The 24231-nt window shown below is 33.6% G+C and overlaps 1 protein-coding gene across 1 annotated transcript in view; it reads left to right on the top strand.

Moving 5' to 3' along the window:
- Positions 1–24231, top strand: part of PAN3 (Poly(A) specific ribonuclease subunit PAN3) — a 339191-nt gene that overhangs the window by 189068 nt on the left and 125892 nt on the right. Inside the window, exons 10-11 of the mRNA XM_090403152.1 lie at positions 3818–3970; positions 21774–21930. Coding sequence (XP_090259278.1) covers positions 3818–3970; positions 21774–21930 — 310 coding nt within the window. The remainder of the gene's footprint in view (positions 1–3817; positions 3971–21773; positions 21931–24231) is intronic.

The following is a 24231-nucleotide window of genomic DNA, read 5'->3' as shown; positions in this document are numbered from 1 at the left end:
GTCTGCACATATCTTATGTTATTTATGTTTCTTCCACCAAATGAGATGTCTTACAATTTTTTGCATGACCATTTCTGAGAAAATCCCAAACAAACAATGGCAATAATATATTTCTCTGTCGGAGCCCTCTTTTTATATCTGTCCATTGTGAAAGTGTATTTATATAGTTTTTCCATTTTCACTATATTTAAAGCCTATTTTTATTTCAAGATTGTTGAGTCCAGTATGTGTTTTATTATTATCCTTGAATGTTTTGAGTTCAGACCAGTATTTTCCAAGATAAATTGTTTAATCAGGATGATTATCAGGTTTTCCATAGTTTTGGGGAAGATGTAATTATATATTAAATTAATATATATGATACTTTTAAATTATACTTTTATCTTCTAAATTATTTAGCATTTCATTTGCAACAAAATTTTCTTTTTTGTTTTTAAATACTTTTCTTACTTTTTCAATTAGAATTGAAAGGTATTTCTTTCATTATTAGTATTAGCTTTTAGATCTGAATCTATTTTAAATATGTTACTTCTAGTGTTTCTAGGATATCTGTCTCTTTGAACAGCACATTCCCTTTCCTGGAAGTTCTTTTATCTTGCTTTGTTTTGTAAAATCATGACAATCAGTGCAGTCTTCAGTTTCTTGACATTCAACCATATTTCCTTTACTTGCTCACATTTCTGAGTTATTTCTTTATTTAGTTTCCTATATTTACTTAGATCTTTGTCTTTCTTTCTTTTTTTAATTCCATAATTTCATTAGTCATCCATTCTTTTATTTTTTCCATGTTTTCTAAAGGTAGTTCTTTTTTTTTGTTTTGATTTTTATTTTGGTTTTCTGATGTTTTGAGCATTATTTCCTTGAAATCATTCCAAGTGTTCATTATCACACTTACTTCACTAATTTCCATTTCTCCATTTTTCACTATGAAATAATTCATTTGATTGTTTCTTGTGCACATATATGAGGGCTGTTCGATAAGTCTGTGGAAAGTCTAAGAGATGGCGCCACCAGTACATATCGAGGTTATTTTTAGTTACTGGCATCTGGTGGAGGATCACGCACCAAGTTTCAGTCAGATAGATCTATTACTCTGTGTTTGGCGTTCATTTGAATCGATCAAGTACCATGATTTGTGAAAAATGGCTGAGAAAGAATTTTGTGTAGTGATTAAACATTACTTTTTGAAAGGCAAAACGATTCAGGAAATCAAAGCTAAGCTTGATAAACATTATGGTGAGTCTGCACCTTCGATTAGAACAGTTTATAAGTGGCTTAGTAACTTTCGAAATAGCCATATGAGTACAAGTGATGCTGAACATTCTGGATGCCCTGTTGAGGTCACTACTCCAGAAATTATTGAAAAAATCCATGATATGGTGATGGATGACAGAAGAGTGATGGTGCATGAAATTGCTAAGGTTGTGGGCATCTTAAATGACCACGTACATAATATTTTACATGAGAAAACTATCTGCAAGATGGGTGCTGCGTTTGCTCACACTGGATCAAAGTGTCAAGGTGTGAACTGTTGCAAGGACAGCCTGAAGCTGTTTCAACAGAATCCAGAGGAATTTTTGCATCGTTTCATAACAGTGGACGAAACATGGATTTATTACTACCAGCCTGAGACCAAGGAACAGTCAAAACAATGGGTTGCAAGCGGGGAATCTGCACCAAAGAAAGCAAAAACCGTTCCTTCAGCAGCAAAGGTTATAGCCACTGTCCATGCTTGTGGCATAATCTTCATAGACTTCTTTGATAAAGGCAAAACAATTACCAGAGTGTAATATGCATCTTTGCTGGATCGTTTAAATAATGAAATAAAAGAAAAATGACCACACTTGCTGAAAAAGAAGATTCTTTTTCTCCACGACAGTGCACCCGCTCACTCTTCTGCAATTGTGACTGCAAATTGTTCGATTTACACTACAAAGTCTTTTCGCATCTCCCCTACTCTCCAGATTTGGCTCCCTTGGACTACTATCTGTTTCCAAACATGAAAGAATGGCTGGTAGGAAAGAGATTTTCATCAAACGATGAGTGATTGCCGAAACAACTGCCTATTTTGAAGAGTTGGACAAATCATACTATATGTATGGGATCAAAAAACTCGAGCATTGTTGGACTAAGTGTATAGACCTCAAAGGAGACTATGTTGAAAAAAAAATGTTTGGACCAAAAAAATTATGTTTACTTCATATTTGCACAGACTTATCGAACAACCCTCATATTTAAAGCCTATTTATCATTCCAGTTTAGTCAAGAGTTTTACTACTACTTTTTTGTAGATTCCTTCAATTTTATTTCTATTATGGCTATTGGTTATGATCTGAATTGCACTTAGCATAAGTTGTCTTACTGAGTTTCTAAACCTCTTTTCAATCAATATAAAATTTATTCGATTTCATGTCAAGTCCCTTGGGCTTTTTTCACATATAGAGTTGCCTTGGATGATTTTTGAACCAAGTAATTAGTAATCATTAAGTCCATTTTCCTTACACCCAAATTTGTTTTTCATCTTAGTAATTTCTTTTTCCAATCCAAAAGTTCTCATTATATACTATATTTTCATATTTTATATCGCCAACTTTTGCATTCATATTGACTATCATTATCAATAACTCATTTGTTTTTACTTGTTTTAGTGCTTCTGTATCTTTTCACACAACCTTTCAGTTTCATCATCTGTATGGCCTGAGATAAGGGCATATATCTGTAGTATGCAAATTGATTAGTTATTTTCACTGCGGTTAATACATGTTTCTTTTAATTATGATCGCACCACAGGTTTCGTTATTTAAAAAAAAAAAAGATTGGTGTAGCTTAATCATAATAATTCTGTCTGAGGTCATCTAAAGATTTGAAGTGTAATTGTTCATTAAAATTCTTGTTTCATTTTCATGTTTGTTTCCACCTAAGGTAAGCTAAAATTGATCATATAAGTACCTAAAATAAGCACATTTTAAGTACCTCAGGTAGTTGAAAGGTACTTATTTTTCTCTCTCCAGATCATGTTCACCTAACCTTACTCATCCCAAGGATGTCAATGTTTGCTTCTTGTTTAATATTTTGTAGGATGTTTTCACGAAATGAACTTCTTACATTCCATGTTACTATGCATGGATGAGTTTTCCTAATTTTCAAAATGACAACTTTGGATGGTCATGGAGAGTTTGTTCTAATCTCATCATTCTTATGATGTCTGGAGGTAATCAGTCTTCCCTGTAGTTTGAAACAGATAAGGTCACAAGATACAAGAAAAGCAAGATACAAATCAGGTCTTAACCTGATTTGTTGTATCTTACTTTTCTTTTGCCATGGGCCTCTTGAAACAGTACATAGTGGGTTTCACATCTTTCCATGGAGGATGTGCATATATAACTAATATGTTGTCTCATATATCTCTAAGAGAATCCTCATCCCTTACTACACCACCTTCACTGCCATAATGTTCAGGTGAGGAACTTATTTGCCACTTCCACCAGTGTAGTCTTTGCCAGTTTTGATTTTGCCATTTTTCATGGTTCTTAATAGGCCTTCATGATAGTGCGCCCATGAACTCACCACTGCTTCATCCCAAATTGTAATCGCATACATGGATTGTCATTGGAGCTATCACATCTTGATGAAGTTCATGTCTTAAGTATTTTATTCATTGGCTGCTTAATCAGATACACTTACTATGATAAGTAAAAAAAATCAAAATGGTTGAGCATAAAATATCTTGTCTAAATGCCCTCCTTTAGTGTTTTCATGAGGTAGAAAGGAAGACTATGTTCATATTTCTTTTTTTCTCTCTCTCTCTCTCTTCCAGCTATTGTGTTTGTGTATGATTACCACCCTGGAGCTGACACTCTTATGAATCGATACTTTAGCCAACAATCGCTATCACCTATCAATGGTTACCTTCCTGGTGTGTTTGCTGCTGGAGACAGTATTACAAGGTCCTATTCACAAAATAAAACAGGTGAAGTTTATTAAATAAATTTGTGTTAAATATTTCTAAAAAAAAATATTTCTCTTATAAAACTAAAAATGCTTTCACAAATTGGCTTTGAATTTCATCTGATAATATTTCATTTTCAAATGAAAATCTGACCAATTAAATAAATCAGATGCTTACAACAGAAATACCTGATATAGATTCCATAACGACATAATAATTGCTCTTGATTTTGTTTTAATGTATTTTATTTAAATATTGTAATTGTTTCAAACAAGACTAAAAATGGTACTGAAGGCATACCAAATTGTAAAGGATGTTTTTCATGAAATCTGTTCGTAATTGCTTTTTTAGATATAGCAATATCTATGTAAGTTAGAACTGAAATTAAACTTTAGAGTTTTATAAAAGCATATGAAACTAGCAGCAAAGCATGGATGGCAGGTGATAGAACATATTATTCACAACTGAGCATTGAAAATTTTTTATTCTTGTGCCATCCTTTGTTAGAATGTTCAAATGTTTGTCTGTTCAAGTGAATTTAAATTTAATGCCACACTTACGGAAACCTAAAACAAGTGCATAGTGTGTGCTCGTTTGCGCACACATACATCTTACAATATTTTAAGGATGTTCATCAAAATCATATGCCTAATGTGTACCCTCAAAGTGTGTACAGGATACTATGACATGGTTGCTAGTAAAGATGTGATGAATAGGTTTTGCTTCAGTAATTCGGTGTGTTTTTCAAATATTTGGCTTTGGCTGAATCAGTAAAAAGATTCAGTATTCAGTCAGCCGAAGCAGAAAAATTCATTGCATGAATCATAACAAATACAACCAAACTTTGTTTGCTTACACTTGGATAAAGAATTAAACCAAATATATAATTTATAGAATTGTAGATGTCAAACTTAGTTCTTTGCTTTATGCAGATGATGATGTACTCCTAGACACATCTAATGCGAAAGTCTCCAGAATTCTCTAACTAAATTGAATAACAGTATAACAAAATTGGCATCAAAATCATTTCTGATTTTGATGCCAAAACTATGAAAACGGGCAATAGCATAGAAAACTTCCGCTGCATTCTGAATGGAGATCCAATGTAACACACAAAATATTTCAGCTATTTAGTCATCATTTTTAGTGAAGATAGCAAATTAAATCTGGAAATAGATGACAGAATAAGCAATGTTGACACGATGCATAGTCAACAGAATAAATTTATATGGAATAATAGAGAAATTAGCCAAATTACAAACTAGTAATATACAAGACACTGTTCAAGCCAGTTTTAAGTTATGGATCTGAGAGTTGGGTTAGAAATAAAGCACTGGATCAAAGACTAGCGACTGCAGATATGAGAGTTCTGAGAAAAATTAGGGGGAGTGAATCAATGGCAGAATCATATTATAAATGAAGATATTAGAAAAGAACTGGACATTATTAGCATTCAAAAATGTGTCAGCAGAGCTAATCGAAGGTGATATGACCACTTAAATAGAATGGGTGAGGAAAGGTTAGCAAAACAGGTATTTAATGCCAAAATGGCATGAAAGAAACTCAGAAGAAGACCAACGTTTAGGTGAATTAATTCGGTCAGAACTGCCTTAGAATTGCAAAATGTTAGATATGACAATATTGGAGTTATCATAAGTAAGATTTATTTGGAGGAAAATTATTGATAGGCAATAATAATGTAAACTTTATCATGTAATGCTGTCATAGTAACCTGAACATCCTTTGGAGATACATATCAGGAAATTGATAAACATCGGATTTTCTTTTATAAGAAATAGTTGAAAAATCATGGAAATATAACTAGGTTCTGGAAAAAGCATATGACAAAGATGTCCAGAAATAAGTGTTTCAAAACACTACAATTATATGTGGTAAATAGAACATTATACAGACTAATACATAGTCTATATTTAAGTTGTAGGTCATCGCTTAGAGTTGAAGGAAACACAAAAAGGTGGTTTGATGTAAAATCAGATGTAAGACAAGGATACACATTATTTTCACTTTTAATCATCTATATAGATCACATTATGAAAGTGGCATTAAACCTGATATTTAGAATCAAAGATATCAAAACGTAGGTCTTTGCTTTATGCAAGTGATCTTGTACTCCTAAACACATCCACTACTAATTTCCAGGATTCTTTAACCGAATTGAATAACAGCTGTAACACATTTGGCATGAAAATCAGCAATAAAAAGACTAAAACTACGAAAATAGGTAGAAACATTGGACACATGAACTGCATTCTGATAGGAAAGTCTGTAGATCATGTAAAATACAAGGGTGATTCCATAAGTTTCTGGCCTGACTAACTTTTAGAGGTGATAGAAAGTGTCACTGTGTCACTCTTCAACATAATCCCCCTTTCCTTCAACACATTGTTCACATCTTTGAATTAGCATTTCTATGGCCTTGAAAAAATAGTCTGTACTTTTGTCTGCAATTTTTCTTACTTGAATGTCTTTCTTTAGTTTTGAGAAGAGGTAGGGTGTTCAATCTCTTGGAAGCCACAGTCCTTCACTGCAGCCTTTGTAACAATAGCTGTATGGACTGGTGCATTGTCATGAAGCAGGTAAACACCATGACTCAGCATTCCTCATCTCTTCTCCTTTATGGCATAGCACAGTTTGTGCAAAAGAAGTCAATCAAGAGAATTCCCCATCAATCCCAAAAGATTGTTGCCATGATCATCTTGGTGGACTGAGTGACCTTGGCTTTTTTTAGCAGTGCTTCGCCTGGTTTGCACCACTCCAGGGATTCTCTTTTGGAAAAGGACCATTGTTTCATCCCTAGTAACAATAGATTCCAGCATTTCTCTCTGATTCCCTTGGCAAAGCTCTAAAAACTTGCAGGAACAAGTCACACAATGCTCCTTCTGAACTGAAGAGAGAAGTCGGGGCACCCACCTTGCACTGACCTTTGTCATGTGAAGCTTCTCGTGAATGATGCAAAAGACAGTGCTTTGAGCTTCAGCCATCTGTCATCACTTTCACCTGACCATCATGAGGATCATCTTCAATGCTCTCTCTTTCTCTCCCTGTGCAAAACTGTTTAGCACATTCCTTCACAGTGGAATATGAAGAAGCTTGCCTCATGAACACCATCTAATCACCGTTTGATAGCACTTGGAGAAAGCCCTTCTTTGGTGAAAACCTTTGTCACAGTGCAGTACTCAATTTTTAACATTACAGTCACTTAGTGTGCCATGTATTAATCAAATGAGAGCCTCCAACTGAATGATGCAGGTAGAGAGTTGAAACTGGTACACTAAGCTCCCATAGATGGTGCTATCTGCGCATGCCGTTTTAAAATTGGTGTAAATTTGCATGTCAGGGTGGAAACTTTTGGAAACTACCTCGTATATCAGCTATTTATGCAGGTTTTTTTTAGTGAAGATGGATATTTCTTGTCTTTGCATATTTATTAAGGAGTCAGCCTGAATAAATGTATGCAAGATTACATCAGCAGTTCTGTTACAATTAACTTGTGTTGCTTTTAGGAACAGTCTCTCTGATTTAAACTGGAATTTGTGAAGTAGTTTGGCTTTCATCTAAATGGTCTTCCTCTAAGGCATGTGATAGTCAGGGGAAAAAAACAAGTTTTTTATGTTTTCTTTTTTTCTGACCAAGGTAGTCTATCCTGTCTGTCTGAATTACTGAGTTCCATAATGCCAGGGGATGCTGTAGATACCTGAGAATGAAAGACATTCCTGACAATCCTTGATTTGTCTTAGGAAGGTAGAAAATTTTACAGTTTTATACTGTTCTAATTCTGTGTTGTCTCAGGAGGAAACCCAATTTAAACCATGTTGCCACAAATTGGTGAGAGTGATCATATGGTCTTGACCTGGGAGGTGGCTAAATGTGTGACTTTTCAGTTAAGATGGGTATATAGACAGAGTTCTTGGATATATAGGATCTATCAAGGAAATAGATGAAGCTAGAGATTTAGGGGTGGTGGTAGACAGAGAATTGAAGTTTAGAGGACATATTGCTAAGGTTGCACATAAGATTACTTGGCTAGTGAAGAACACATTAACAAGTAGGGATAAAGATGTTGTAATTCCTCTTTATAAGGCCTTGGTACACTCACATCTGGATTACTGTGCTCAAGTCTGGTCCCCTGGGTTTCTTGGGGATTAGGAAGTGGTGGATAGGATTCAGAGGCAAGTGACTAAGATGGTGAGTGGCCTGTGGAATGTTCCCTATATAAGGATAAATTGATGGTGTGTGGATTGCAGAAGTTGGTTGATAGAATTAAAAGAGGGGATATGATAAAGACATTTAAGTTGCTTAAAGGGTTTTATAGGATAGATGTAGGAGAAATGTTTCAGCACTTGGCTAGAGAGACCAGAATAAGGGGTCATCCCTAGAAGTTGAAGAAAGCTGTGGTTAGTAGGGGTGTGAGGACTAGATTTTTTGCTTGGAGAGTTGTGAACAAGTGGAATGGGTTGCCAGAGTCTTTTGTGATTGCTTTGTCTATTAATGGGTATGATAGATTGGGCCTCCCACGATGAGGTGCCCATATAGTAATAATAATCTCATTACTGTCATACCTGGGCAACACACTGACTACCTTTCCTATCACCCTATTATTTTTTATTCTTCTTAACAACCTCCTGATATCCAGATGTTTTTCTTGTTCCCAGTCAAGTCATTTGTCCTTCCTACTGATACAACTCCTTTACTTGCTGACTCATAACCACCACCTTAATCTGTATTCATTTCACCTCCCATGAAACAAACCTTGTGCATCTTCTCGTTTACCACACTTCTAATAACCAAATCGCCATACAACGCCATTCATGGGTCTTTCATTACCTTTTTCATACTGACATCATTTGTTTTCGTCTTCTTCACTCTTCCATACATTATCTCCAGTTCTCTTCATTTCACTCCATATCTGCCTCATCTCTTCCCTCAGCTTTCAAAATCTTCTGTCCTTTTTTTCGCTATCATTCATATCGTGTTACATCTTTAATATCCATTTTTTTATAATTTACATCACTAAAATGAAGTTATGTGGTTCTTTCTTTTAATAATAGATCTGACAATATTTGGTGTGCTGAGTTATAGATTAATTTGGAAGAAAATAGTTGATAGAACGATGCTGTGGATATAATCATATAGTACCGTAATAGTATCGTATCTATTCCTTGAGGGTACATGTTAAGTAATTTGAGGATAATAACACTTTGCTGTTTACTCCATCCGACATGCAACATTTATTTGATATAATCCCTTTTCCTCTCATGTGTAGGAGTCATATATAAAAAATGCACTGAGATCTTTCTTCACGGATATAAAATCATTTTCTGAAACAATTTATCAGAATACTTTTATGAAAAGGGGGGGGGTGTACAAGGCATTAGTACTTATTAACTGGAGTAACAGTTAAATGGAATTCCAGATTAGCTTAAAGACAACTTACAAGATAATTTAAGCTAAAACAGTTCTTTTAGCTGTGTCTCATATAAACAATAGTGAGTTTCTGCTTATGGTGATCAAGCACAGCAACAATTGTTTGCTTAAAATTTATTTAATAATAGACATCAAGAACATTATTAGTTTGAACATTCTTTGTTTTAGTTTTAGACACTGAGATAAGTTATGCTATATTGGGTTCTCCCCCCCCCCCCCCACCAAAATCAACTACTGTAAAAATTTACATCATGTTCTGTCAATGAGATAAATCATCCATCCTGTGAAAACACATTGAAACTAATATTCTTTCCTTGCTATATAAAATGAATTTTATATCTCTCCCATACATTAGAAGTGATGAGGCCCTATAGCAAATAAATGCCATGTGTAGACTGGGGTCAAGAACAAAGTAATCTATTGCTATTCTTCTTAAAGAGCTGGAGGTTGCAGTCTTTGGAAAATACTTCATGGGGGCAAGGCTATTCCACAGAGCTGAGGTAGATGAAATAAAACATGATTAGGAGTAGTGTTACAGGTTTGTTAAGTCTGCAGTTCAATTGTAAAAGGATGATGGGCAGCTGCTCATGCTCTTGTAGTTTAGCAGAAATAGGGAGACCTGCATCTATTATGCTAGTTCTGCTAAACAGTCACCATGGAAATATCTGTAGAAGAGAGACGATGGCGAAACAAACTGTGAGATAGTGGCTCAAGAGAGTCTAAGAGAGACGATCATCAATCAACTGAACTGTTCTCTTCTGGACTGCATTAAGAATTTTTCAGACATCTCAGGTGCACCACCCCAAATGTGTGAGAGCAGTATTCCAGGGTTGAGCAGATTTGAGATTTGTTCAGAGTAAGCAACTGGACAGCAGAAAGGTAACATTTTGAACAAAATATATCAAATTTTCTAGATGCTGCAGAAGTGGTGTGGTTATGCTAGGGAAGACTAAGTTGACCTAAGTTGATTGGTAAGTTGACCATTATCAAAAGTAAATGAAGAAGTTCTTTTTTGCAAGAAAACAGTCAAATTTGTTTTTTGAAATTGAAGGTGACTAGGTTGTTGTTGTTGCCCCATTCCAGGGTGGTGTGAAGATCATTATTTAGGGTACTTATCATAGATCTTGAAGCTTGAGATGTTTGAGCACTGCAAGGTTTATCATATGAGTAATATTAGTGGAGAGCACTATCATCATCAAAACTGTGAATAGGGTTTGAGATTAGTTAGAGCAAATCATTTATATATATAAGTGAGTTGGTGAAATAGCAGAGCCCTGAGGAACACTTGAATTTTATTCAAGTGATAAATCTGATAAATCCAATTTTACCATTATATGTAGTGAATGACCTGAGAGGAAACTGACACTCCAGTTACAAAGGGAGGAAGGCAAATCATAAGATGGCAATTTATTGAGGAGCCCTCAATACCAGACTTTATCAAAAGCCTTGGAAATGTAATGGCATGGGTTTTTCCAAACTTTTCCATGTCACATGTCCAGAGGTAAGTGATGATATGCCAGGAGATTTTCTGTAGATCTTGATTGATTAAATCCATATTGGTCATTGATGAGTGGACAATCTTCCAGCTATCAAAGAAGTTGACTGTTGATGACCTTCTCCATTACTTTGGATAACCACTGATAACACTGTTCTGAGGTGATAACAATAAGCTGATATTGAATGGTAAATGGAGTTGGCTGTATGTGGGCTTGCTTACATACTGTAGGGTGAATGCCAGCTGAGTATAACGTAGTGTGCAGATTCCCAAACTGTGAGATGTACCTCCCTTGGGGAGGTACAGATAGAGTCCGAGGGATGTGTGAAGAACCTTTTAGTTGTACATTGTTACAATAAATCCGCTTTTCCCAAAATACTAGTTTCAATTGAGTAACATGGTGGTGGAGGAAGCAAACATTGCTTTTGTTTATGGCTAGCTTGTCAAAGTCATACACCCACAAATCAAATCAGTTTGGATTTGATGGATGATGCTGATAAGAAGAACAACAATCTCATCAACTACGGAGCCATCTTTGCTAAGGCAAAATTTCATTAAACAAAATCATGAATTCTGAAATGGCTGCATTGGCAGGTAATGCTCTTTTAGCCTTAATCCCATTTGCTACAACTTATCTATGAAAATCTGGATTTTCAACATTTGTCAGTATAAAGACAAAGTTTAGAAATTGATTATATGCCAGACATGATATTCACCTAGCACTGACAAAGACTGTTCCTCGCTTTTCTGTCCTAGCTGGTCAAAAGCAGCAACATCCATTTCATTAAAACAGCTATGAAGAATTATATAATTATTTTATAATTGTTTAGGATAAATAATTATTTTGGTTTCATTCGAACATTTTATCTTTATTAAAAATAAAGTTCATTGTATTGTTTTCATTGTTCATTTGAGTTCATTTTGGCATTTGGATTTTTAGGGGAGGTATGTACATTAAGATTACACTAAAGGGAGGTGTGATGTTAAAAATTTGGGAAACCCTGGTATAGATGATAAAGAACGAGTTAGTCCAGAAACACATCTCAAGTACAAGTGGGATTCCATCATGACTGGAAGCTATTTTGGTATCAAAATTGTTCAAGATTCTTCTTCTGTCTTTCTGACAGAAAGTTACAGGAGGCATTCAATGCAATATTCCAGGCAAAGGAATATTGCATTGAATTGCCTTCTTCAGTGTAACAGTTGGCTGCCAGGAGGTCAGCTTTATCTTTAGGTGATTTTGCAATGCTATTATTTGGATGAAAAAGAGGTGGATGCACAGATGAACAAAAGTTATACCCAATGGCTTTTGCAAGGGACTAGAAGGCACAGCTACCATTGGCACAAGTGGACAGTTTTTCAGCTCTAGCATACTTAGACTTAATCCTTTTAATGATAGTTTTGAAAGTATTGCAAGCTTTAGTGTAGGTTGTGAATGAAGTTGGGGTTTTTGTCTCAAGTCATTCATGATAAGCTGTTTTCTTTTCTTGGACCACCATGACACAATTTTTGGAAAACCATGTCTTACGTATAGGGTGGGAGTTTCAAACAGATTGAGACATGAAAAACTCCATCCCAACACAGATAATTTTTATAACAAGATTACAACAAGAATCTGGATCAGAAGAACAGAAACAGTAATCCTACACGGAAATGAGGAGTAAAAGTCACAGAGATCATCCCACTTGGTATTGTGATGATGCCAAACTACTTGATGTTGTAAAAGGATGTTCCACAAGAGATGAAGCTTGGATTAGATTGTGTTCTGAATTACCAAAAGGAGCAGTCAGTTCACCAGTGTACCTGGATGGAGAACTGGTTACAAAAAGAACTAGAAGAAGATTGTTAGGGATCCTAGTTGGGAAATGAATAATTTGTTTTAGAACATTGCTTACAATAAATATCTCTGCTTCTCTTCCAGCTTAGTCAGTGGAATTTGAAAAAGAGCCAGTTAGAATTGTAGGCATTAAAGTTGCCACTGTTAGGGAATTTGGATATGAAGTTAAGGAGGTCGTAATGATTTTCCGAATTGGGAGGAACAGCAGAGACAGTAAATAAATGAGACTTAAAGAGGCAGGGAAAATTTAAGCTACAGAAGGTCAAAAAGGGGAAAGATTCAATAGGCATCCTCTGACAAGGAATGTTGCACATACCACCATGTGGTATTAAAAATCATATAGGGTGTAGTTTAGACAGTTAAAATGAGCCATAGTAGTTGTGGTGGCAGCAATTTAGGGTTCGGTCACATACAGGAGATCAGGTTTGGATATCTGCACCTGATGATGCCTATCATTTAGATTTGTGTTTATATCATGAATGCTTGAAAAGTGAACGTGAAAGAAATTTTTGTTAAGATTTTTAATTTTTTAAAATTTTTGAGGTGAAGTTTTTGGTTCAATTTAACTACAGGTAACATTACATTTATTTAGATTTACTTTCTGCTATTTTTTTTTTCAAAAGAGCAGGGAAACATAACAGTGTGAGGAGATACTCTTAGACATGTTGCCCATACAAAGAGCATCCAGGCTTCAATGATGTGCCCTTGACAGTGCCTCCTTGCATACCATTGCATAGCCTCCATCCAGGCATGACCTGACAGTGTAGATAACAGCATGATTATGCACCAGCTGATCAGAAAGCCTTCAAAACATGTTACCTTTTGGTTCAATACTATCCACTGTCTTTCCATCCTGTGGAGTTGCTTTACTCCTGCACCTTTGAGGATACTTCATCCCTACGATATGGTTGCATGCTCTTAAAGGGTATCACTCACACTACATATTGAAAGACTTGGGATCAGAAACCAGAATCCCTGGTTTCTGACTGCTCTGGGAATCAAACACTGCAACAGCCGCATCAGGCCTCCAGTAACCAAGGTGATGGTATTTCACCGAGTGATGAAAGTAATCTACTACCTGGTAGGTCTAGTTGGTATTTTATTCAGCTAGGATGAAATGCCAGCAAGACTCACCAGCAGGAATACTCACTGATGCCAGAGCAGGAAAACTTGCCAATGCAAGAGCCCTTTTGTTGGAAACAGGTGACACCTAGAGAAGGCAGTATTGACTTGATCAAGAGAGGCTACATATTGCACATACCTGGCCTATGGTGGCCCAAAGTTTCCATCTACTTTTATTTTGTATATATATCTGTTGCTCTCATTACTGTCTTTTCTTTCACATATCCATCAGCTGTTATCATCATTGAATATCACTCTCTTTGTATCAAAACACTAATCATCCACCAGTATGACATAATGAGGTCAGTCATCACCCATGGTATAGAATGTATTTTTTTAACTGTGACATTCATAAAAAAAAATTCACCTCATTAACTTAATTATTTCGTTATCACCCTGGAAAGCCTCTAAAGGTGTTCCAACAATATAAAGTAAATACATATTACCAATTGTTCCTGAGATTTGTGAACCAAAATAGTATTCCATTGACTACTTTTAGGCTTCAGGGTTTTGACTTAATGACCTTCAATAATGAAATGAAAAGTATTGCTGCATTATGCAACAATACAGAATATCCTGACAAGTACAACAATTTTTGTGTTTTTCTGTTTTAAGTGTTCACAGACAAATTATGTAAAGATTATTAAATGAATTTTAGCATGTTTATAGTGATAGTTTTTCTGTAGTCAGTAGTTAGAATAGCATTGTGCTTTGGTTGGCAATGTTATGATAGTTTGTCATAGTGAGTGTGTAAATGGGGGGTTTTCTTTTATATTTATATCTTATTATCTTGTCAATTATCTTGTCGTCTTATCAGCAATATCTTATCATGTCTTCTACCTAAGGTTTTCTATCTATGTCGACTGTGGCATTGTAATATAATGTTATTTATTTATTTAAAAACCCTTTTATTTTCTTAAACTTAATATTTTGTAATTTTCTTTCCTATTCTATCTTAAGTATTCTTTCTCATGCCTGGGATCTCCAGATATTTATTTGTTTGAAGACTGCACCTCTGAAATTCCCCTATAGGCAAAAGAAAGCTTTCATACCCTAGTAGATCAAATAATCACTTATATCCTATCTTAGCCAAGGTTTGCAGTCATGGAAAAATTACTCGCTATTTATCTTAAATCACTACTAATCATTGGGGTTCTGCTATCAGGTCCGAATAGTATTTTTTAGGATCAGTGCATTGCAAAAGATTGAATCGGACAACTAATTTTATCAACAATAACAAATTTAATTTCTGGTCTAATAATTGTACATATCACATGAAATCACAAGATTCATTTATGTAAGGTAATTCTTAGTCTTTCTCAATCACTCAACTTGGTTTCTAGTATATTCTTTCACACTCCCTTAGTTAGACTTTCAACAAGCATACCTTACAACTATTAGGAAGTTATACACATAACATGAATTCTTTAGGTGCGCTTAACATTCCTAATTTAGCATCAATCAAAATACAACATACATGTGTACAAATATGTCTCTCAAAATCTCATTCCCTTCAAACACTTAATCATAATCTAGGTAATTATATTTATACAATCCACCTCATTGAGTTTCAAACATTCCAATGATATGATAGCAAGAACATACTCTATCATAAAATTCAATCATAAGTAGACATATAATTAATCAAAGAAAATTCAATAGCTTAATATTTTCTCCAAGGGAAATTAACTGCGCTCAATGCTTTACTCATTAGCGATTACACGCATTTATGAGTAATGTTAACACTCTAAATACTATCTCCTTAAACTAGACAATTTAACAGTTCGATAGGGAATTCCTTCTTAATTCACATACAATTAATGAATATATAGACTCACGTGGGTCTTTTCCTATCTTGTATGTGTCTTCCTTCTTTTTTTTTCTTTTTCCGGCACTTGAGGGGATTTTTCTCTCCTCTGTTCCGTGTTTTGGAGTTCTCCTTGAAACGTTACAGGGCACCAATGAATAGTCGTGGCAGCTGGCGGGATATAGGGTAGGCTTTCCAGCATCTTGAACTGCCTGGCTGAAGGAATTCTGCGTAGGTCGGGTCGAGCACTCACTCAACAGAGCGTCAGAGCTTCAGGACCAATACGGCAAGATTTTTCCTTAACTTATCACCTCTGGATATCTTTGGCTGTGTCTGGAGCGGCTATCGGTGGACCGGTCTCTCCGTCTTCCCCACCGGAACCTATGGCACCTCTCGTCCTCGATCTCTCATGGATGGATCACTCAGGATGAAGAAAAGGAAGCTTTTCTCATCTCAGAACCAAACCTTTTAAACACCAGTGTCCCTGCACCTTGGATTAAGTTTTTGGGACCCCTAACGTCCCTGTGAGAGTCCTGTGAGTAGTTTTGAGAACCCTGGATAATGTTTCTCGAATATTCGCTGACAATCTTACTTTCTCTCTTTACCTCCTTAATCCTGCCTACCGGCCTTTCCTTTTGATTTGCGCTATACCCTTTCAATATTGACCTTGAAGGTCACCTGTGACAGGACTTGTAAACAAGTTTCAAAAGACATGTTGAATTTTGGGTGATGCTCTTGGTTTCAATACTTCTACTGCCTTCTTAAACAATGAGTGAGTTAATTCCTTTTGGGCTTATTTTGCTCTTTATACAGATAACTTTACACAGAAAAAATAAAATACATTTGTACAAGAAAATACAGGTGTGTTCCCACTGTAAAAAGTCGATGTTTTAGATAATTTATATTTTGGTAACATCGAACTTTTACAAGTGAGCTATTATAATGTTTATTATAGTAAATCTGTTATATGTGATGTTTACTAATCCTCCTATATTTGAAGAGAGCGGTTATGCAATAGATGAATATCTGCAAATGAAAAGGATTGAATGAAAATGAAAGTTAAAAAATGCTGCCTGTACTTCCTTAAAGCATTCAAATATGATTCTGTTCCAGAAAATTCCTTAATGAAAATTTTGGAAATTTTCAGTAAGGAAAATATGCATAGCGATACCTATAATTTTGCCAGTATTGTTCTCCATCTGAGCATGCTTTTTCATTAATGCAGTGAATCAAGAAAAAGCAGATTCTGACTTAATAACCTTGAAAGCTTTATTATTACTTAAAAAAAACAACTCAAAATTGAGAATGATTCAATGAATGGGCGCAAAATTCAATGAATGAATGAAGACAAAAAACGTCATGCAATGCTGCAATACACAGTCCTTACCTGCATTATTCATACTTCTTTTTGAAGTGAAATTTTAAAAAATTCTACATACTTTTTGTTTCCTTCTCCAGCCCTATTTGTTAAATCTCTTTCAATTTTAGCTCTTGTTTTTATCGAAAGTAATTTCACATGTTTATTATGTCATCCATAAGTCTGTTCCTCTGCATTCTTGATTAGTTTTTTTTTTTTTTAAGCATCTTCACAAAAAAAAAAAAAAATTGCTAACAAAATTACTAATATCACTATGTAAATTTCCCAGGCATTGAAAAAATTGACAGTAATATATCAGATATATGTTCGTCGACTTTGCATGTTGACATGTACAATTTTTCCATAAAAATTGCATGTGATAGGAATAAGCATCCAATCTACACATTTTTTACTGCTACATTATATTTTTTCACATGTTTACTTAAATTTGGCATTGCTACTTAGAAAGGATTTCACTTTAAGCTTTTCATCTATGATCTTCTGTTCCAAAGATTTTACACATCTGACTAAACAGTTCCCTGGCTGGCTAAGTATTAAAATAAGTTTTGAAATACTCACCTTCTAAACATAATTTTTCTAGTAATAGTATAATACTGTTACTGTTGGTAACATTCTTACCATTTAGCTACATATTTCTTTCTCTCACCCAGCTACTAATCTTTAATGCTCTATCTACTGTATATTGCTTATTCATATATTTACGAATATATGCTATTCTTTTTATCTGTATCACTCTTTAGTAAAATTTTAAAAAAATTTAGGCATATGCTCAGTCATAATTGGACTTGGTTGTTTACCTGAGATGCTATATCATTATAATGTCAAACATATTTGACATTTAAGAACTATATAATAAAAATATGTAATAATTTTTTAAACTTGTGTGCATATTTTTTAATATGCACCGTTCAATTTATATGTGGTGCAGTTTGATAACAGTGCTCATATTAATAAAGTGCCTCTTTTTCTAACTTCCAGAAAATGTTTTTGATAAGTTGAAAAATTATGAAATAAATGATGTATTTATAAGAAGAAAAAAAAAATACTTTCTTGTTTCTGAGATTATGAACTCAGTGAAATCATATTCTTCTAACCATATCTGAAACCCAAATATAGTTATAAATCCACTCCTAATGGATGCCATAATAAGATATTAGCTCTTATATCCATTACAGTTGTGAATTATTTCCAAAATTTCTTGATTATTTATGCCTTGCATTCCAGAGGATGTGGATTTGAAAACCAACAGTATCAGCAGCTCAAAAAAATATATTATTGCATTCATTTTGTATTTGTGATATTCTGAGTTAATAATAGTTAAAATATTTAACTATTAAATTAACCATTATATAGTTAAAATAATTGAGGCTGCTACAGATGCATGAGCAATATCTGGTTGGGCTTTTCACTAAAAACAGCTGAAACTGAGTGTTGATAAATAGGTTTGGAAACAAAAATATTTTGAATAATGCAAATGAGAAATATATTTATTACAGTAGTTGCATGTTTAGCTATAATTACATCCCCCCCCCCAATATTTCTTATTACAGCAGGTACATGGATGAACATCATATACATCAGTGATATTGACACAGTGAAAAACTTACATAACAAATTTAACAACTTTGCTAAGTGCATAACTTTTCATTAGAAGTAGAACAGAATAATAAAGTAAACTTCTAAAATTTAAGTTTAATAAAATCAAATAATAGAGATATATCACAAATCTTCTTATGTTGAAAATTATCTACATTTCCAGTCCTTTCATGTTTAGAAATTAGTTATGGCAATTTGTTTGTCAAGCTATAATTCACCTCAGATACTACCTAACTGCATGATGAATTATAGCTTGTACTTCTATTTCAGAAACAGCTGTACCTAAAGTATTGGTCAGTTATGATGTGTGGCCCAGTAATCTATCCAAAATCCTCTTTTATAGAATCCCCCCCCCCCCCTCCAGAGGGAAAAAACCGATAATGATAATAAACCATCCATATTATCAAAAGCATTCATAAAATTCTGAAACACAAACTGGATATAGTATGGAGGGGGGGGGGGGGATCTGAAAATTTCTGGTAAACACTTAGAATAAAAATGACATTAAAGCAAGTGATGAAACCACAAGAAAGAACATACGAGGATATGAGATATAAGAACATAAGTTACCTTCATAACTCTACTACTAGTATGTTCTTTCTTGTGGTTATATCAGTTGCTTTAATAAAATTTTAGGTGTTTACCAGAACTTTCCAACCCCCCCCCCCCACCTCATAAAATTAAAATCACTTACATTGATATAAATTTTAAAAAATATCACAGTGATGTGTATAAATTTCAGTGTCGACCAAATTGTAATACATTATATAATGAATCATTAGTTGACTCAGTTTTTATGGGACTTCTTTTTTGCTGGCATGCTTGGCTGAATAGATAGCATCTCAGTGATCTAACTAACAAGCTATGTTTTCATCCACTGTGACATTAGATTTTTGTGATTAATTAATGAATTATGAATGAATTAATTTCATCACACCTAATGTGGCTGCCACTCTGCTTATTGAAAGTGGCTTGAAAAAAAAAAGTTCCACATTTGGTTTCTAGAGGATTTCCATTAGCCTATTCATGCTAGTTAATGTACTGTAGTTCAAAATGTTTTGCAATTAGAATTCACATAAAAAAAAAATCTCAGTCCAGATTACTTAATCATTTCAAAAAGAAACCCACAAGAATAGTTAGCACAAGTGTAAACCATTGAGTCATATTCCAGTATTAGGGAAAAAGTAAAAATAATAAAATTACAGAAATGTTTTTGCAGTAAGCTGATTATACAAATATAAACATGCATAGACCCTAAACCTTGTCTTTCATTTTGATTTTAGAAAATATTGAATATTAATTGATATTCAGCCAGTCAGGTATGGATCGTTATAACATAGATGAATAAAGTATACTACATTACATAGTTGAACTCATTTTCTCTTATTTCTTTTGTCTGTTGTGATTTACATTGTCCTATTCAAACTGGCTCTTAAAGTGGAAGTATCCCAAAATTTTTATTTTCTTCTAATGCAGCTTCCTGCATCTGCCGAAATGAGCTGCAGTCTGAAGTCACTTAAGTTTTTGTTATTGTCACAAATTTGAAACAGTTATTCTGTTTAAAAAATTTTATGGCTAATGTTTTGTGCATGGATTTTTTTTATATTTTTTTAAAGGCTATATGTTTCTTTATGTTATTTATGTGATTTACAAGTATTGGGTTTTCAGATGTAATTAGAAGAAAATTAATTGACAGAGTTTGTATTTTCAGAAACAGTGAGTAAATTTTTTATAAGATCATCATTTATCTATGTTCAGATTTTTCTTTAATAAGTTAAAAAGTTTCGTGAAAGTTGTAAAAGTAGGTACATATAGCTATTAAAATCCATTATAACAATTTTAATTAAATATTGATTTTAAGTTTCATTTTATAAGAATATTTATTAGTATAACTTTAATTTGTATTTAATTAAATTTAATTTAATTAATAGCAAAATAATTAAATAATAATAAAAAGAAACCTGGTCACCAGAAAATAGTGACCATGAACACCAAAATCTTAAATCGATCTCTGCATGTATTTATTACAATAAGTGTGGTAGCATCAAACTGTCTCTTATCTTGAAGGGTGCTGAACTCAGCATATATAACACCAAATGATATGTGCATAAATGTAATGCAAAATGAACAATACATATTAGAGATTAACTCTAGTAAGATTTTTGGACCATCTTCTTACCATTTTGACCATTATGCATTTCTTCTGCTTTATGATTAAAGAATATATGGTGAAATATCACAAACAGCTGGTCCATCCACTGCAATCTTTTATAGTAACTTCAAGATTTAAAAAGAGTAATTAACCTAATAATACATTATAAAGTAAAATTAATGATGCATGTAGTTTGTCTTAATTAGATAAGATTCAAATAATACAAAATGCTTTTCAGCATTTTGTCATTCAAAATTGGTATATCTCTCCTTCTCTAGTCAGTAAACATAGTATAAAAGGAATAGCAAAACATGCGAAATTTACTACCTGCATTTAATGTACTAGCCTAGATTAGTTTGTACATTAAATCAAAATATCTAGACTTGCAGCTATTTATAATAATTTCTTAGTGTATCATCACTTAATAATATTAGAATATCACAGCCATTTTCATAAAAATATATAATATTTATTACAGGTTTGTTGAATAAAAACTCCATAATAATAAGTTGGTAATTCATTTTGAAATTGAAACGAATTATCTGATTAAAATGAATCACCTTTCTAAGACAGCATTATGCTTTGAATTTTAGCTTGATTATTTTCACTTATAAATTTTGAACTTTGTTTCAGGTTAAAACTTTTTTGTTCCATTTTATATGCTTTGAATCATATTTCCATTTTGCTTTGGTTGATTATCTAGGTTATGTGGAAGTGTGTGTATGTGATTCTGTTGAATACTGAGCGTATTGAAACTGCTTCGATATGACTTATATATAATATTTACCAACAGATTTCATTGGGAATATGTAATTGCAATTGCTGTTTTTGTCCATTCATATTTATATAACTGCACTTCTATTGTAGGTAACTTTTTGAAGTTACCTCATATGTGCATACCCATAAGATTTAATACAATTATTTAAAATTTATTTTTCATTAGACAATTATGCCCATGATTTGTAGCATTTCATTGAAAATCTTTATTTTAGGTCTCAACAATCTGCGCCAACATGCTGGCCTTCTACCCGAAAGCTTAATATGGGCTTATATTGTACAGTTAAGTTCAGTTCTTCGAACCATTCATGCAGCAGGACTTTCATGCCGATCATTTGATCCATCCAAGATCCTCATAACAGGAAAATCTCGGTAAATTGTGTTCACTACTGTGTATCCGATTCTTATGTAATTCTTTCTTGATCACTATAAACATATTTGCCAACTCTCCTGAATTTCGTGGAAAATATTCGAGTGACCCCCTTTTCAAATTTTCAGTTAGGTATGTTGTTTTCCAGTTTTTATGATAAAGATTTCTAGCATCATTTATTTTATTCCTTTTTTTTATGAACTTCCATTTTGAATAAGTAATAACCATAAATACAGCATTTATTGCACATTATTTAATCCTTCAAGGTTTCTCTAATTACCTTCTGCTACATTTGTATATTTTTTCTTTATTTCTGGCACTCTGGATGTCTTGGCCAACCAGTGAGCTATTGTCTACCTTTCTGAATGCAGGACTCCACTTGAAGTAATAACAAGTTGTTTGCCTTCTCTCCCACTATAACTGGATGAAGTTGAAGTAAAACAAACAATTATTAGTTGTTTTGCGGAGTGCTTCAAAAAATGTCGACAGTTCTTTTCAGCTTTTGTTCCACTCAGTACAAATTATAACACAATTAGTAATTTATTGTTAAAGTTTAGTAAAATCTTTTAGCTGTGCTCTCTAATAAACTATTTCTTAGCCATAGCCAGAAATTAGGGACAGGTGTGGTAAACTCTGGTACAGTTTGAAAGGTCCTCTTTAACACCCAATGAAGATCTTAAATAACATTAAGTTAACACAACCTTGAATCCAACTTCATCCCTTTGATTAATGAGTATATACCTTATTTCTGAAAGAATATTTTAATTTTCAGTGGGTGCTCTTTGTTTACTGCGATTAATGGCTGAAACTTTGTATCAGATAGAACAGCTAGATATTCATTGTATAATCTGCAAATAGTCATTCATCTTATGCTTAGCAGTATTAAACACAATTCCACAAGAACAAAATAAATAAGATTTGTTAAGCTGCCAATATTTTATTTGATTTCAAACCATCTTCAGAGCACAAACATCTTGTTACAGTGCCCCTGGCACTAACAATGAAGTAGTAGTAGTGGGAACCATTCAAAAAATTATAATGGATAAAATAACTGATGTTCTATTTTGGTGCTTCTAACAACATTAGAATGTTAGATAAAAAGTTATTAGATTGAAGTTAGACTAAAAATGAATGCCTTCCAAATTTTTGGTAAATGAATGCAGCCATGCTTGTAGAGATTTGGAGAGTGCTGAATTATTGCTATTAGCTCCAGAATATTCTTTAATGAGTAATAATTTCTGTGTAATGCTGTAGCATTTTTCCATCTGATCATCTAATATTCTCATTATGATGCCGTAATGATCATAGTATATGCATTTGTTATGTTCTCTAAGGCAAATGATCAGTTCACAAATGACATGTGTGAACTGATCTTCTTGTCTATCCACATAGGCCAAGTCATAAACACAGAACACTATATATATATACTCTTGGAAGTGATAGAGAAGATGAAGTTTGCCTTTGGGTGAATGTAGCTAGGTTTGATATGTGGTTTGAAATCATGAATGGATGTGGATTTCTTGTTGTGGTTTGCAGTTCTGATTCCAACCTTACAGCTGCAAACTTCTTGTTAATCAACATTAAAAGCACTAAAATAAGACATTAGTTCTTTTGTCTGTTCCAGTTTTGAACTGTTTCCACTATTACTTGATTGTGAGTAGTAGTAGTGCTTCTGTATAGCAACAAGTTGTTTATGCTCTGAAGATGCTGGTTTGAATCCAGTGAACTATTAGCAACTTAAAAAATTACATTGCTGTACATTTGCTGGATATTCAAGATATTGTCATTCTGATGTCTACAACAAAAGTTGTCTGAATTTAGATCACTTCACCTTTGGTTTTGTTAAATAAATAATCAGGCTTTTTTCATGTGATGGGAAAGGGAAATTAATATTTCATTTTTTTTTAGTACTGGCATTTGTTTATTAATGTTGACATATAGGTGTTTACATTTTTGAAGCATATTTTTTATTTGAATAAAATTATATGTGAAGCAAACAAATGGGTATAGGATATAATTCTGAAAAAAAAAAATGAAAAAAAAACTGATATATCCTATGTCCAGAGTATAAACAAAATATCACTAGTTTTAAGGGTATAGTTGTAAATGTTATTCAGAAACTTACCATTTCTGTTAAATAATCATGCACCTGTAAAATCCTTATCCAAAATAAAATAACACTTGACGTTAGGACTTCTGTATCAAGGTCATCAGGAAAACATACATATGCACATGACACTACACAAAAGCATATGTATGTTTTCCTGATGATGACCTTGATACAGAGGTTGAAATGTTGAGTG

Source organism: Typopeltis vanoorti, chromosome 13 (genome assembly GCF_054136105.1).
Source record: "Typopeltis vanoorti isolate ZY-2024b chromosome 13, IOZ_Tvanoo_1.0, whole genome shotgun sequence".
In the NCBI taxonomy this organism is placed as follows: Eukaryota; Metazoa; Arthropoda; class Arachnida; order Uropygi; family Thelyphonidae; genus Typopeltis; species Typopeltis vanoorti.
The sequence above is the reverse complement of the archived record's forward strand: the minus strand, read 5'-3'. Positions and strand labels throughout refer to the sequence as shown.